General features: G+C 38.6%; 1 protein-coding gene across 2 annotated transcripts in view; it reads left to right on the forward strand.

The window, feature by feature from the left end:
* The window catches only part of LOC128426856 (zinc transporter ZIP11), a 118934-nt gene that overhangs the window by 85255 nt on the left and 17240 nt on the right, over window positions 1-16439 (forward strand). For both annotated transcript variants that reach the window (XM_053413906.1, XM_053413907.1), the window contains exon 6: window positions 14800-14967. In XM_053413906.1, coding sequence (XP_053269881.1) covers window positions 14800-14967 — 168 coding nt within the window. The remainder of the gene's footprint in view (window positions 1-14799; window positions 14968-16439) is intronic.

Here is a 16439-nt window from a genome sequence, read left to right on the forward strand (position 1 = left end):
AGATGAGGGAATCAGTGCACACAACTTAACAATAAATATCAGCACAAAACATGAAGGTTACATCCATTTTCAACATCTTTTGTTAACAAGCGTTTTGGCTTTGTATCTGTTTGAATCCAGCTTTTAGGAATACGCCTAAAAATGCCTATCATCTGACAACTTATATGCATGTGTGTGCTGGTGTAAACATGAAGGCACCTAACTGCACAATTATCAATGTTGCTACAGTGGGTAGGGGGGGTTAATGCTGTTTGTTTTCTTCCAGAATGGGATCATTTGATTTGAGACTGACAAAGTGGCGAAGGCTACGTCATTACCAGAAAGACCCAATGAGCAAGCCATTGTTTGCGTCTATGTCATCGTTTCCGGCCGTCAAGACTTAAACACAGCCCTTGAGTTTTTAAACCATACAGGGCCGGCAGCGTTTCAAATCCTTTCCATTTTAGCGGTTGTAAAACTCCAGAGTAGTGTTGACGCCAGGCGTGTCCATAGCAGAGTTGGTGCGTTTCCAAACAAAAACATAATAGTATGGATGTAGCATATATTTCATATATTTTCTGTAACAGAGTTTCTGTTTATTGCACCTTGTTCTCCAGCTATGTGAGAACCTCTGGTCGCATTTCGAGCAAAGATAGAAACAGTGAACACTAAGATGACAGGTGAAATGCCGCCTCTTCCCGATCGGTTTTCTTGAGTCCTATCTTCATTTATTTGTCATACTGCTGCTTCAGAAAGACAAGGGCAATATAAAAGAAAATGAAAAATGGAATCAGAAGATATATCTGTCAGTCTTGTCTCGTGTGAGGGCAGAGGTTCACGCTGTCCTTCTGTGTGCTATAGCACGTGCTTGGGTTGTCATGCTATTTCAGCTCCTGGAAGAGAGGATTTGTCCATTCCTCCGCAAGGCAACATTGATTGGTTCCTTTAGAGCCATGCTTCCATCCTTTACCCTCATAATGTTTGCCAAGGTTCAACTCCTCTGTGATCTCAAACACTGACATTAATTCTACTGAATGAAGTTAATGAATACAAAATGAGACGGAGCATGAAGGATGCTTTTCATCACAATCAGGGCGCTCTTGACTTTTTGTTTCACTTCATAGATCATGGTCACCTGCGTGAGGTAAAACACTGGAAGGAACCCGCGATGATGTCAGGCTAAAAGACGCTTTGAAATGTGTCATTCCTCATATCATGCATCATTTACTAAAAACAATACAAATTGGCACTTATTCACTTTTATAAATGGCCTCGCTGCTGTTACGTAATTACTAAACCAGATTGTGAGCAGTCCCATGAGGCACTATTGAGCTCTGCTAATGACCGATGGCAGCTGCAAAAACACTAGAAACTCTGTGGTACAGAGGCACACTATCCACAAGTTATGGGAAACCTTTGAATATTGTCAAATTCAAATGTTTTATCTTTGTTATGATGAAGTTCTCATTTTTCTTGAGCAAGCACAGTCAAGTCAAAAATACTCTTTGTCTAAAATGAAAAATGACAGAAAACCCAAGTAACATGTTTGTGTTTTGCGAAAGACCAAAGAATGATAACGTCTCTCCATTGAAGGGATCCCATCCAGCCCCACAGTATTCACAGCTCAATTTTACAAATGTAAATAGCTTAATCCCCAAAGTCTTATTTGGCTCCCAGGAGAAGATGTTTCAAAGTTTTGATTTCCAGATTGAGTACACTATGTCAGTACAAAGGCCAATATATCAGCTCCCTTGCTTCTGATGTTTTTTATACACACCGTTCGGAGATCTGAATGTCTGAACCTGTCAACAATCCTCACAGTGGGAGAGCAAGATGTCCAGTCAACTCCATCTTTATCTTATCGTCGCGATCACTCCTTTGGTGTCACCATCTGTCTATCTGGATTTTTGGCTTGGCCTTGTTTCTTTCATTTTCTCCCTGCCTTTGTCTCCTAAGCTCCACACTGCTGATGTAAAGGAGTTTCACAATATTTTATAAGGTACTTAAAGTTGAATACTTATTTTTGCTAATGCAGCAATTTAATGTTTTTATATTTTATGGTTTAGATCTATTTTTTTCACTTAGTATGCATTGTGCTATGATGGGGTCTCTCTAACCCACAGTAATCAGAAGAAGGTTATCTAGTTGTACCAACCAGGCAACAAGAAAAAAGGATCCGAACACGATCAATCAACCATTCAGTCAAATAAAACCCTGTAACTTGCCAAGCAGCCAATAAATAGAAAGAAAGTCTAAACCGAAGCAACTGATGGAGCAAAACTAACCTGAATCCCACCAACCAGGCAACCAAAGCATCTTGCATTTAGGTGTGCGAGTCAGTTGTTTCACTGAGCCAGTATACACAACCCCAGAGCCCGGGAGCTGCAGCTCCTTAATGTAGTGCAGCCATTCTTTATGTCATTTACTCCATCTGTGTTTTCCAAGTGAACATGTAGATTATATTGCCTTATTAGCCTCAGACTAACTAACTAAGATCTTCCTAATGTTTACCCATGTTAAGGTTTTCACCCATGTCTCACACACAAATACTGAATGTTTGTGTGAATACAGTTGTAGTTTTTTAAATTTTTACTCCTGGTTTGATTTTCTTCATGCTGTATTAATGAAATTTGTGCTGGCAGTTTTTGTTTTTCAACCGACATGCAAAATGAGCATTAAGTTTATTAAGTTTATCGCAAATTATGATAGAGTAAATTCAGTGTGAGTATGGATGAATTGAATGTTGTCAGAGTTGCACACTGACATCTTGGCATTAACACACTGAAATTCACTGGCTCCCATTATTTCAGTGTGTTTACTTTGGACCCCTAGATGGGGAGAGAAGTTACACAAATGGCCGGGGGAAAAGATCTGTTGAGTTGGGGGACAATACATGACCCCAGTGTGAACAAATGGCCCTTCAGAAAGAGCAGGGACCGAACTTTGTGCAGCTGCTGTTCCCTTCCTTGGACTGATGCACGATGGCTCTGGTTTATGGGAAGCGATGTTGGACAATTAATCAGAGCAGTGAGTGATTTTCTTTCTCATCTCGCCCTCTCTCACCTTAGCATTTATTTCTTTTTGTCTGTATTCCTGTTGAAATCCTGAAGGATCATTTGTGAATGGAAAAACGTTTATATTCCAGTAGCTAGAGCACCAACATTTTCTTTAAAAATACAGTATTTTTCTAGCATTAAAATGAAGTTCATATCTTTAGTTTTTATATCATTTTTCCTTTTTAATGTTTAATGAAGGTTATTTACGTGCGTAAAGGCAACAAAATTGCCTATAAACTGTGAAACTGCAATAACAGAATCAGGCTTAATATTGCAGAAGAGCTCCGTTATTATATAATTTCCCAGCATTTGATTTACCCTTTTAAATAATTTAAAATACTTGTTGTCAGCTGCCTTGCATTTTAAAGCATGTGAAATGTTTTTACATAAAAAGCATTTGAAACATCTTTAATGTTTAAAAATGTATACTTCTCCAGAAAAGAAAACTTAAAAAAAAACATGTCCAAACACTGTTTATTTTATTAAGATATTACATAGTACTTTTTAGTTGCATGTGTTGGTGATCCTTGAATCAACTCTCATCCTCCTCATGCTCCCACTGTGGGACACGATAGTTAAGAGCATCAACAACAAAATTTTGCTTTACTGTCAGTCTCTTATTTTTCCTGTCTTTGTCCCCTGTCGCCTCTGTCCTCCTCTGACCTACATTGCTCCCCTGTCTCTTTTTAATTCCAAATTCCATAACAACCTTTTCTTTTCCTCACAGTCTATTTGCTTTTCTCTTTTCTCTTCAGTGGATGGGTTAAAACCTATCTGACCTTGACTATCTATCGGCAAGTTGTCTTGGCTGCGCAAGCTCCATCCAGGTTGTTCAAAGGACCATCAGCTTCTCTGCTGCTGATAATGTCAGTAATCAGTCTCTCCCGCCCCCTCGCCACCTATCATAATTTTTGGCTGTCAATAAAAATTCCCAGAGTGATAATTTTGCCCAAAGGCTTTCCTTTTAATTTTCATATTTTTCACACCGTGCAGTGTCATGTAGGGTTGGCACCCACTGGATTGATTCACGACACAGAGTCCTCAAATTTTTAGGTGAACTATACCTCTAAGACTTTCTGTATTGCTCTGGCAGCATGTTATGTTAGCCTACTTAGCTAGAGGCTACCTCAAACTCGACTCAACATGCAACTTCACCGCTAAATTTTACTAAATTATACACAGTGAACCTTTAAGTAACTTAAAACTGTTAACAGTTAATATATGTAACTTCATCTTCACCCTAGCAATAAAGAAGCTTTTCTTATCGTCAGTGGTCGTTTTTGAAGAACGTTTTTTTTTTGGCAACATCAGGCACCAGAACTGTTATGATACCCAATCCACTGTAGTAGTAGTACTTCACTCTAGACAGCACTGTGACTGTACCATCTTTGTAATTACATAATCAGACCTGTGGACAACGATGTGAACACTCCACAGGTCTTGACATGGCAGGTAAGATGGCTGAAGGAGGAATGACCTTAAACATGAGTCTCATGCCCCAGAGCTGCCCACTGGTCAACAGTGGGCAGCTCTGATTACACTTGGCAGCTCCCAGGTAGCTGATCGTGGGTGGTTAGGGTTACGGGCTGAGGGTTAAGTCAGAACCGCGGCTGAAGGAGAGAGTGTGCTTTGTCAAGTTGAATTAGCTCAGATGTTGTCCTGCATAGGTTTCATTAAAACTGTTAATACCTGCATTAAGTTATACCTTTGCCAAAGAGGTCTATTTTTACACCCCTGTCCCCCGACCATTCTTCAGTAGCTTTACACAAAAACAACTGTACGGATTTCGAGGAAACTAAACTAAACTAAAAAATTGAAATTTAGCACAGATTTTTTTTATCACTTTATTTAACATTGTTAGGTGAGGCATGTATTGGCGTTTTCACCAATTATCCACGGAATAATGCATGGATCTTGATGAACAAATAAACAGGACTCCTTCAGTTTACTGATTTAACCAATGTTTTACTGATCTTTCTTGATTTGCACTCTCGTCACTCATGAAAATAGTTTCAGCAAATGCTGAAAGATATTATCATGTAAAAAGTGAATCTTTTTGCAACTCTGGAGCGAAGTCAAAACTGAAAAGACAATTTGTCTGCACAATCTGCTCCCAAAAGATATGCCAAAGCTTCTCAAATCCCCCCCTGCTTGCTGACTACAGTTAAGGTGTCCAGCTCCTCCTTGTTCGCAGGTGGGACATGAGACAAGCTTAAAAGTCAAAATGAAACGTCACAATTGACGGCTGAGACTGATTCACCATTCGTCAAGCTTGTGTGTCTGTTGAATCTCGCTTACATGGCTTTATACCCGGATCACTTCTGCACAGCCTCTGATCCCAAATGACGTCCCCAGCACAAGATGGCAGCTTTTCTGTCCGATATATTTTGGCCTCATTTCTGGATAGTTGGAGGAAGTGGACAAACGTTGCCAATAAAGTCAATGAGCACAAAGGTTGCTGCCAAGCAGACATAAAGCAACATGTGTTTGTGGCCATGCATTCAATGAAAGTTTCATAGTTATAATAATAAATCTCCTCTGATCTCCACCTGCTGCTCCACTGTGATCTCAAACTGCCCCGCTGTTTGGAGGCAGGTTGTCATCAGTTTATCAGAACCCTGCTGCTGAAAACTGTTACCTGACACAGATGGGAATGAGGTTGTGGGGGAAACCGGAACTGATCTAAACTAGTTTACCTGAAAAACAATGAACTGAAAGATGCTAAAACTGCAGAGAAGATTGTGGTTCTGTGCCAAGTCATATTACAGTTGCACAGAATTGATGTAATCTACTGTGTATAATCTTCGCGTAGAGTACCAACAGAGCAAAAACAGCAGCCAAACAGATGAAGACAGATAGAGATGTATATAAAGTCTACATCACATCATATTAATTTAATTATCAAAATCAAAGAAAAATGTGTAACCCACATAAGGAGTAAAAAGATTAAAAGGAACCAGATAAACATAATTGTGCCACCACCTTTCATCACATTGTTTCTAACCTGGTTTCTGGAAAGGTCATTTCAACCACATAAATGTTCTGATTCAATGTCCCTGTGTTTTGGCAAAATCCTCCATCTGTCATCAAGGTAACAGCACCCCAGCTGCTGCCGATGTGAGTGGCTGGCACGCTCATGCAGGACCTGCACGTATCTAAGTATTAATAGTAATAAATCAGTAGCTGTTACCGCTGTTTTTTTGTTTGTTAGGAGAGCAACGTTGCGAAGGCTGCTGCTGATGAGTACTCAATGAACGGCAACAGCTGGGATATGAGGCCGTGTGGAAGTTCTGGTGTGTTAAGGAGGCATGTGATAGTGTGAGAGAGCACGTGCACATGTGTTTTGCCCCGCATGGTGGCGGATACACTGCCGGCTACAAACATTTAGAATACATTTTCGTGATAAATTGCAAAGCAGGCAAAAAACTAGATTGGCTTGTCTATTAGCAGTGTGCAGAAAAATGATTGAATTGCCTGTTTAACCTATATATACCCTATGATATAAACATCTGCTTTCTTGAATTGAAGTGTGTTGTGCTCTCAGGACCATGGTATTATTCCATTTGGAGGAGGGTTTCTATAGGAGAGAGGATTGTAATGTCCAGTGGGACTAAATAGAAGCATATTTTTCGTACATTTTTGCTCAACCTGTTGTGCACACCTGAATAAAGTGAAATAAGTTATTACCGCTAACTCTAATATAATTAATGACATTCAGACAGTCACACCATTTGGAGATCAAACAGTTTATTCATAGTTGTCTGTGGCTTTGCGCCGGTATTATTCCAATTCGACAAAGGCAGAGTAGCCTGGAGCGAGGACAGAGCAGGGCAGGTGAAGCGTGATAGAGCAGAGGAGGAGGAGGAGGAGGTTGATTATCGATGAGCACTGGAGTGGGGAACAAAATAATGATTCAAGGTTTGCAGGTCACTGCCAAGTGAGATGAACTTGTTCTTGGGGACACTGGAGGTCGACATCATAGTCAGCATGGACATATCACAATTTGAGTGGAGGACTGCAGGATGGAGAAGAGAGAGAGGCAAAGAGGGTGGGGCGGTAAAGAGACACAGTCTGACAAATAGGGAGTGTACGTGTGGAAAAGAGAGCGGGATAAAGAAGTGAGGGGAAGACAGTTAAGAGGTGTCCTTATTTTTTTTCAATCATCATCACACATTGAACAACGAGTATATAGACAGTGACAGTCTTAATTTTATACATTGACTGAAGAGGTTAATTAAGAAGCAAATCTGAACGTATAACTGCATACTATCAAAATAGTATTAGTATTGGTAAACAACAAACCCATCATGGAAAAAAAGCTTCCCTCCAGAAGAATTCAAAGAAAAAGAAAAAAGTTCACATTCAAACCTCGCAAAAATTGTTCTGTAAACTATTATTTTTAAAAGCAAATTATTTATTTGGATGACCTGTACAGTCTGTTATTTGAAATATTTTACAATGTACTAAATTCTTACATTTCATAGCATAGGAATTTATAGACACTACATTTGTGTGAGCATAATAACCATCCATATTAATAATACATGTGGTTCCTTTTTATAGAGTTATGTTCATGAGACATATCTCTCAAACCATTGTCATTGCAAATGAACTGCAGGAACACAAAGTTTTCTAAATTCACTCTGCACACAACATCCAGCACGCACACAGCAAAAAGTGACGGCATATTTTAGAACTCTTTGAAGAGAACTCAGTAATGACAAGGAATGATTCTGAAATAGAGTCCCAACTGGAATGGAAATCCCAAAATACTATGGCAAGCAAGTTATGAAATATTCCATTTTGAGTTTTACTTTCAATGAGAACTTGTGTGTCTTAATACGTTTCCCAAGGTCAGTGAGACCAGTGGCAGACTTTCTCTGCTGTAAATGCTAATCATGCCAGTGACGAATTTCCACCCACCTGTCAGTCAAAGTAACAGGCTGTTCTGCTCCGCATTTGGAGGAGACTGCAAAATATGCTCTAATGAGATGTGTGTGTTTGTACGTGTGTGTGTGTGTGTGTGAACCCCCAGGCTCCATTCTAAGTGCATAAGGTAATCCAAGCCAGACAGCTCCTCAAAGCTGCCCCTCAGAAAGCAAATCAAATTCACTGTAAATCTAAGCCCCCAACTGGGAACCTGTATTCTTCTGAACCAGCCTGTGGTATTTAGAGTGAGCATTTACCCCAACACCGGCTTTACTTATGAAAAGCAAGTTCATTTAGAGGTTAGCTTTATTTGTTTTATTCATGTGAAAACATTTCGGGACGTGAGCATTAAACACACCATTTTTCCTACACACACAAACTTAATACAGGCATTTTTTAAATGTATTTGTTATTTTTTCCTATTTATCTGAATGGTCCCAAATTTAGCCAGAGTCAAAAAGAACTCCTAATAGTCAAGGATTCCTGCAACATATGGTCTGGCCCCCACATGGATCCCTGATTTCAGGGCCTTAAACACCTACAACGTGAAGTGCTTCTCTCTGTTGTTAGTGTCTTCTAACATATAATTTGCTTCTGTGTGAATAGGAACTGAAAACAGCTATCATAAGACAGAATAGATCAAGACTTTCTGCAGACATTTTACAGAAAAGGCTGTGTGGAAGGTAATTTTATAGATAAATTGGTCAGTAAAACAAGAAAATTGCATTTCATTTTAAACCCATTTATATGCTGAAAAAGTCACCGTTGGTTGGTTAATGACAATGGAGCTGTATCTCACTGCAGTGTCATCTCATAAGTGGAAAACAATAGTGCTGAAGTAGATATTTATCATTTCATAGTCTCTGACACGTAATGACCACTTTTGCTTCCCTCTCCACCAACAAACAGTTTTCTGTTGCAGCTTTACAGCCAACATGCATACTGTATTTGACCCGATAGAGGCTGGTGACCCATTCAGGCTTCAGCCGTCTGTGACCATGATAAATAATCTGCACGTAAAAACAATGAGGCAGAAAAATAAAGATAATAAATCTCTTGAGTGAAGGGTCTTGTAGGGTAATATAAATTTGATGATGTGTTGTGTATGCATACACAGGGTGTGATTTGGATTCCCCTCCACTGTGGTGATTCATGTCATTGCGATTAAGGATGTTTCACTTGACCATTTATGGTGTATATAAAATATGTCAAAGCGCTGTAATGTGAGAGACTATAGTGCAAACAACAATAAAATAGAAAAGTTACAGTGACTGTTAAAGAGGATTCGGTGCCATGAACCATCACATGATGGCTGATACTGTTCTTTCACCGGTCAAATCCTTCTTCATAGCAGCGCACATCCATTCATTCAGCCCCTCCTGACTCTCTCTCTACCTCTCTTGCTTGTGGCGAGACACACACACACACACACACTAACAAACATTGTTAACGGAAACATCTGTGCACACAAATTGGGTGAAAACAACATAATTTGGTCTTCACAAACAAAGCTGACATAGGCTACGTGATTATTTGCATATATAGTTAGGAAGCAAGATGCAGTCTCAAGTGGTCCCAGGAGACACATGCAGGACACATTTTAATATTAGGTGTGAACAGATTAACTAAATGCCGTCCACTTACAATTGGATCTCTTAGGACGGATGTTTACACCAGGTCTGAATAGGGCCATAGTCTCACAGGCAATCGAAAACAGAATTAACAAGTGAGAAATATAGAGATAATAAAGCCTCTTATTTTGTATCATTTTACAGCTTGTTTATGCCATTTGTGTCAGACTATGTTCCACTAAATATAGAAGTGAATTAGCCAACGTTAATTATCATTATTATTATCAATTACAGCAGGGTTTAATTTTGTTAAGCTTCCGATGTATATGATAAAGTGAAAATATCATTTATTTGATTCATTCATTTCAACATATATGTATATAAATACATATATATAACCCCCGAAAATGTTTCATAGCAGTTTTATTTTCTTCATTATTAAATTATTGTTAAATCAGCTGTAAGAAATGGCTTTAATGCTTCGCTTACTGGCCCGCTATTGTTCATACAGACCCAAAAATCTATGTGAAGGAAGGGTGAGAATTAGCTGTGAATTAGTATAATATTGAATTTTGCTGTTGCAGATTACTGATATATTGATATTCAGAACCCTTAGTGTCGTTTCACCACCACGACGACAGTTCCCCTAGCCCTGAACTCAACCTGACAGGTTGTCTTGTCAGTTTTACTCCTTGTGTCCCTGTAATGTCTCATTATCACGATTATCCATCAGTGCAGATACAATCTGTCTTTTCATTTTATCCTCTTTGTGATGCTCGCGTCCTTTTGTCTATTTTTATTATACTGGAGACAAAACAAAACAACACGATTCTTCCACCTAACTGTGTCACTGTTTGTTGCACATCATGGTCTTATAATATTTCAGTGATTCACTCGATTAAACAACGACGAAGACAATGATGAAGATTTGCACTTTCGCAAGTGACATACATATGCATTCCCTTACACAGTAGCATGATTGTTGTGCAACAATAATGAGTGAGTCACTCATTTGCTCTTCCTCGTACTCCAGATTTCTCTTTGTTTTTTCAATTTGTGATACATATTAACAATAGCTTTGCATTATCAGAATGAACGAACCGACACAAAAACTGTGTAATAGATTTAAACACCATCCTGACATACCAGGAAAAATAATCAACCTTTTCGATCTGATCTTTACGGGTTTGAACACGTTGCTGGTAAAATTTGTCAAGCCACTTCAGTTTTCACGTGCACCACTTCAAGTGTCATGCCTATCAGGAGGTGAGCTACATCTGGAAGTGTTGCTATGAGACCTGGAGTGTTTTCAGATCCTTGAAGTGGAAACGTGAACGGCCTCTAAAGTCGTAGTGGAAGTTATTATAGGATGTTCTTGTTACATTGATGTATATATTCAAGTGGTTATATGTTTTGTATTTCTATGTTACTTGAAGGGCCACTATTACAAGTCATTTCAACAGTTCGACTTTCCTCAACATTTCAGTTTTCTGCAACCTCATTTCGACTGGTCTAAACTTTAATTCAAGATATCTGTAATTACATTATGACAAACCAGAATGACGGCGAAAGATTTTGTCAATTTAGATATCTCTAATCTAAATCAATTTCTAGACAATAACTTGATAATAGATATCTACAATTGAATTATGAATATAGTTAATACCAGCTTGGGATACTTTATTTTGAAAAATTCAAATCTAACTTCAGATAGCTGAATAGGACAACACAAATATCTTTAATCAAGGGACTTAAAGATATGCTGAACTTGAATTATAACTAGTCTGACTTAAATTGTAGATGTCTTAGACTGAAATTAGAGATATCTATAATTCAGTTGTAGTTATCCGCAGTATGAATTTGAGATAGCTGCAACTGAATTATAGATATCTATAATGAGAAACCCCATACACAAGAGAGGCAGGACTGGCATTATGAGTCAAAATGTAATTATAGACTTACTATTACTAATTACTTTTATTCTGCCTAGTCAACATTTAAATACATATATCTTTAATTGGTGTTTTAACTCCGCAAAGCAATAGGGGATATGCAGATATGCATAATAAATATTCAGTCTACATGTTTAAACCGAGTGTAGGTTGCTATATTCCACTCAATGCTGCACGCTCACCCTTTGAAGGAGGTTCAATAGCTGATTTACAAAACAATCAGAATTCTGGTTATCCGACACCTGGTTTCAATTGGCAGGTCAGAAAGTTTGGACAACTGTGTTGCCCTCAGAGCAGGTCCATTGCTGGCTTCAAAATATACTTTGTGAAGTGTGGTGAGCATTACATTTTTCTTCTTGCCTCCTGTTGATAATAAAATTGCCCAAAGTAAACCCATTAACCCTTTGCTCTGGGTTAATGGTTCTGGAAGTTCAGTTTGAGAAAAATGGGCTCTGTGTTTCTGGCCTTTGAAAACATAGGCTGGCTGAGGGTGTAACCAGAGCCCCCCGAGCAATCCTCCAAATCTTTTGACCTTTGCATGCCCAATAATTCTGACTTATAACCAACTACATGGCAACTAGAGACATTTTAAAGGCTCTTACAATGTCAGTGTGTGTGTGAGAGAGAATGAATGGGAGGGAGGGAGGGAGAGAACGAGCAGGCTATGAAAAGTGTGGACAGGTTGCCGGGAGTCTGCATTGTCCCACTGGAATGAAAATAAATTCCTATACAACGGCTTCAGAGTAAAAATAAGAACTTCATGAGTTTGGAGATCAAAGTCCTTATTTCTATGATCCAGAGGGAAAAGTCTAGACTTTTTAGCAGCTTGATCTGAATAACAGCCGACTAATTTCACATGACTTCTGTACCACTCGTAATTTCTTTTAGTACCTGCACCAAAATGAATGCAGCTAGTTCTCCTAAATCACTTGTACACACAACTTAAGAACAAATCTGTTTCTAAAAACTGTTCTTGCATGAGGCCCATTGAATTTCTAAGAACAAACATTTGAGCTGATGTTGTTTTTACTTGTGTGTGTACATGATTATCACATGTCCCCTCATCAGTGACTTTACACCAACAAAATGTTTTGAGTTTCCTTCAAGTTTCCTTTCCTGTTTCCTTTGACTTGAATATTGCTACCTCATACTCATTTTTTTCCTGCCGAATTTGGTTCATGAAGAACTGAAAGTACTGAGCAAAACAGAAGCTGAATTTATAATTGGAATATCTGATTTGTGTGATGCTCATTATCAATTCACCAAGTATAACTATTTGTTTAATGATATACTTTTGTATGTATTATTTAAACCTTTTAGTTGAGTCGAACAAACACTGTTTATCCATCTCTAGCAGAGGGTGTGTGCTGAATTAGATTGTCTTCAGCCATTAACCTTGTATTCATGACATTAGTGGAGTATGTGAAGCTGATAATTGGACTGGTAAAAACACAGGACATTTTTCATTTTAACAAGAATAATAGGTCTCTGTCCCTCAGGCTATAAATATAAAGTTGCAGATAAAAGTGTTAATCAGGCTTGCAGCATCTGTCAGAGTCATCTGGATTAATCTCTGATAAAATATTTTTGTCTTCCAGGCTCCTTGGTTCAAATATCTTGTTTGCTGTGTGTCATACCTCCGAGAAAGTTTTTCATTTTGTGGAAGAAAGTCAAGTGTTTGGCAGGAATATGTCTGCGTATAATGATGACTGACAAATTGGAGGGTTTTGTTTATATCACCCAATGCTATTGAGGCCAACAAAATGGCTAATTAGCATTTCACAGAACCAACATAATTAACCTCACTGATGAAGTCTTGAGCGTCTTTGTCGAGCTTCATTGGAACCACCTCTTGACACAAACGATCCCAAGCAGCCGTGGATCGACTTTAAAACACCTTTTTTTTTAATGCATCCAGCTGGTGAGCTTTTATTACGTAATACCCACTGGTGATGTTCACCACACTGTGTGAGCAGCACGCAGACACCCTGCCTTTGACTCACCCTTTAAGCAGCCTGTGTGTCCAGTGTGGACATAGCGGACTGCTTTGCTTGAAAAGTTATTATTAAGCAGAGTTATATGTGACTATTATCATTTTCTTTCTGAGTTCAGAAATGTTGACATTGGCTTTCCATCTGTTTGATTTTCGATTTTAATTATATCATTTTGTCTCTGACTTTGTATAATTTCGCTTGCAGTCTTTGATGTTTTGTGAGGCAGTTTGTTCCAGCTGTTTTGAATGGTGCCATGAATATACCATTATCTCCGTTGAGACACAGTGGCCATTAATGGTTCAGAAGTGTTAAAACTAAATAGGCATCCAAAGGCAAAAATAAATATCATTTCCAAATAGAATCACTCAAAGGTGGTGTCAAAAAGCAGCTGTCATTTGGGTTTTGTTTTTCCAGAGTTCAGGTGTAGTCATGCTGATCCCTGCCATTAATGACTGTGAGTAGCTAGTAGTGCAACGTGAGTGTTTTTCCTCCAATTAAAATTGTTTTGATGATGTGTTGGAGTTTTTTTGATTGAAGAATAATTGACGACTGAAGCTTCAGTCACCCTGTGATTAATGCAGTTAATTTCCTATGACATCGAGCGCAGGAGTGAAGCAGATCTCCAAACCACATAACATCAGGTAGAAGCTGCTAACGAACTTAGAGCTGAACATGAGGCCTTTACCTTACAGTCAGACTCAAGACTTTAACCAAAGAGAGGAGGGGACGGTGGCTGACCCTTCTACTAGATAAAGGGCGGGGAATGAAAAGTGAGAGCCTCAGAGAGAAGCTGAAAACTAATTTGAGGAAGCTTAGACTCTTCAGCCATTCAGAACTTTGACCCAGCTCATAAAGGACTGCATTAGTTCAGCATGACTGTCACATTGCAGAAACGTTACTTGTTACTCCCCAAATCACAATTTTATTCCCCATCCACAGTTAACAAATAGTGTTTTTAATATTACTATTCAATATATTGATGCTAGGGCTGGGAAAGAAAACATCAATAGTTATAACACAACAATTCTCATAATTCAGGAGGTACATCACGTGGTTTAAATATTCTACCTCGGTTAATAAAATGCTATCTATCAAGTGTTTGTCTGAAAAGAGTTTAAACCACAAACTTCACTGATTGTCTATTTGTATCTTTATATAACTCTCGGCCATATTCGCCAGCCCTAATAACTACTTGTAGATTCCTCCATACATCTACTGTCGATCCCATTTAAAGTTATTGTCTATTGTCTATTGACAGGGAACCAAATGTGAAGTTTGTGTTATTTCACCTTCAATATCGCTCTCCTCTGTCGTACAGATAAAATGGAGAACGGAGATGTCCACCAGAGGAGGAGAGGCCAACATACAGGCAACTCAGACGGACAGGAATCAGAAAGTAAACAGCAGCAAGCGGACGGGAAGACGGGAAGCAGTTGGCGACGGGTTCTCCTCCTCATCCTTGCCATCACCATCCACAACATCCCAGGTGAGAACGAGCCATAGGGCTGTGTATAGCATCCAAATATCCCAGTTGCTCATAGGGAAGTTATACTGAATCCTGACAGTGGATCTGTCACCGCCACTCAAAGTGTGAAAGTTATGGCCCTTAAAAACGTTGATCTGATGGTTGGACGATGGGACAGTCCATCATGTTCTTCCAGACTTGAATATCAACAACTATTCCACAAATTGCATTGAAATCTTGTTCAGGAAATGATATCAAAACTTGATTTAATACAAAATAATGAATCGATTGCTTCCCATAAGCCTCAGCCTTGTCTGAGACTAATTATGCAATGTTAGCAATTAGAGTATAGGGAGCATAATTTTGTGCCAGAAAACTTATTAAATCATTATTTAAAAGCACTATTTAAAAAAATGTCAGCCCTTCATCACTCTTATCTTTTAATGAGCACAAATTGAATCAGATTTATGAAACAATCTTTGATTTAACTAAACTTTATTTAACAGACATATTATGCCCATTTTACCGCACGTTGAAATGGTTCCTTGGGATCTTAATGAAATGTCTGTAACATATTTTGGTCAAAATACCACAAGGATAATTTAAAACAGCACCTTTTTACCCTGTCTAAAACAGCCCTGTTAAAGTATCATTATAGAGAACGCTCTTCTCATTGATTTATGGTAGCAGTATTGCCGTTTTATTAGATGTGTTACGGCTTCTGTGTGTATGACGTATGTTGTCAATTCCCTTGTTACCTGTGCATGAGACGGATGAATAGAGCAGATGCACATGAGAATAAAGTACTTTAACAGACGCTACGCTCATACTTTTTATCGTTGAAAGTCAAGTTTATTACCGATAAGCCGATATCAGTAAACGAGGCGAATATCGGCCGCTACCGATGTTCGGCCGATAAATCGGTGCATCCCTACTTAATATGGTACCTGGAAAATCAGGAGGTAGCATGGAATTTTTTTTCAAGGCAAGCGTGGGAACCCTGATACATAAATCTGCACCAACTTCCTAGTAATAATGATATTTGGAATAACCTACTGTGTTGTAGCAAACATCATTGATTCCCCGTTAATTTAAGTCCTATCTTGAGTGACAACCTTTTTTTATTAATGAAGTTCGCAAATTAGTTTCTTGAATTTTTTTTTCTGGTTTGTTTCTTTTGGGATTTTGTTAAAATCAGTAGGACATTTGACTTTTGTGTGAAAGTCCCTATGCTACGCAACAGAAAATGCTATTCACATGCGCTGTTGTAATATCAGCTCCAGGTCATTACTGGTATACTCTGCGTTTTTCAATGTTTTCATTTTGACATCTTGACACCATTCACAACTTGACACATTAGCTATTGACAGTTCCTATTTGTATTGTATCCATGGATTTTCAGACATCTAGAGTGTGTCAGATATATGTTGGCTGATGATATCTGCAGACATATCAGTGTCTGTGTTGTTTGCCGATTTTTGAATAAACTTAAA

The sequence above is a fragment of the Pleuronectes platessa genome, chromosome 21 (genome assembly GCF_947347685.1).
Source record: "Pleuronectes platessa chromosome 21, fPlePla1.1, whole genome shotgun sequence".
Taxonomy (NCBI): domain Eukaryota; kingdom Metazoa; phylum Chordata; class Actinopteri; order Pleuronectiformes; family Pleuronectidae; genus Pleuronectes; species Pleuronectes platessa.